The 1,315-nt window shown below is 36.2% G+C and overlaps 1 protein-coding gene across 1 annotated transcript in view; it reads left to right on the top strand.

Annotated features, from left to right (window-relative positions):
• Positions 1-5: 5 nt before the first annotated feature.
• LOC107576347 (pleckstrin homology domain-containing family A member 1-like) overlaps positions 6-1,315 on the top strand; it is a gene marked incomplete at its 5' end in the record, with an annotated part of 10,909 nt that continues 9,599 nt past the window's right edge. Inside the window, one exon of the mRNA XM_016262541.1 lies at positions 6-125. Coding sequence (XP_016118027.1) covers positions 6-125 — 120 coding nt within the window. The remainder of the gene's footprint in view (positions 126-1,315) is intronic.

The raw sequence follows: 1,315 nt of genomic DNA, 5'->3' as shown, positions 1-1,315 counted from the left end.
GTCAGAATCGGATCTGTGGCTTTCTAGACATAGAGGAAATGGAGAATAGCGGCAAATTTTTACGTCGCTACTTCATTCTGGACACAACGGAGGGCAGCCTGGTGTGGTACATGGATAACCCTCAGGTACCTACCCATCTTAATTTCTTTCACCCTGTCAATGTATCGTTAAATGGCTCTTAATTCTACATGGCCTCCCTTTGTTTTAATACTTCTGTTGAAGTCGTTACATGTTAAACATGCAATTTTATCAAATATGGCAGCATGGTGTTCCTCAGGGGCTACTAATTGGCCCAGTTAAGTTTCACATACTGTATTTAAAAAATATCAGAATAGTATGATTACCATAACATTCAGTTTTTGTGCATTCTTTCACCTATGTGGACAAAAACTCCACAACTGAATCTACTGCACGAAACTTACAGCAACTAATGTCCAGTTCTAAAACGAATGACTCTTATTATCTATTTAGTAAATCAAAAACATTGAATATTATTACTAAATTAATTAATAGCTGTTGCTGAAATAATCAGACTTACTTACTGAACTACAAGTTATTACTTTCATCGTGTCTGATCTCGAAATGAACCAAAAATATGAAATCTGAAATCATAATTTTTGCCAATATACTACAGAAGGTGGAAAATGCAATAATAATGACTTTTTTTGTCTCAAATATTTCTTACTCAAAAGTATTAAAAGATAAGTTAATTGAACCATTAAGGAACTAGAAGCATTAAGAAGAACCTGGCAATAGAACCAGACTCACTAAATCTCTTACGATTTCCATCCCTAGTTACTGAAAACACGTAAGACGATGTTGTGTCTCAGTGGTTTTTAGGCAGTAATTGTAGAGAACTGCCCTGTCAGTGCTGTCAGAAGCAGGAAAACCATAAGCCACAGTTAAACTTGTTTTGCTATCACAGTTTAGAATGTTGATATGTAAAACATTGTGTGATATTAACATTTCCTCTCCTACACACCTTTTATCATTATAGGTTTGGAAATCATCAGTTTGCACAGACATTGACTGTTTTTACACTGAAACTTTGCTGTAGAGAAGTTCACTTCCCATAAGCATGTGGGTAAAGGATATGAGAGCCATGGCCTCTGTTGGACTTTATAATCTCATAAAGTGTTGGAAGGCATTGATCTGTCTTTGCCTCCAGACCACTTTAACCATTCAGATCGAGCACAGTTACTGTGTTTGTGTGTAAATGTATTTGCATATGTATGGGCCACACTTTGCTTTACTGTGCAGTGTGCACCTTTGTAAGGGTGTCTTTGTCTGAGACTCCAGACTAGTAAACTAAATT

The sequence above is a fragment of the Sinocyclocheilus grahami genome, unplaced genomic scaffold, assembly GCF_001515645.1.
Source record: "Sinocyclocheilus grahami isolate Dianchi unplaced genomic scaffold, SAMN03320097.WGS_v1.1 scaffold3561.1, whole genome shotgun sequence".
In the NCBI taxonomy this organism is placed as follows: domain Eukaryota; kingdom Metazoa; phylum Chordata; class Actinopteri; order Cypriniformes; family Cyprinidae; genus Sinocyclocheilus; species Sinocyclocheilus grahami.
This window is presented reverse-complemented; position numbering and strand designations above follow the sequence as displayed.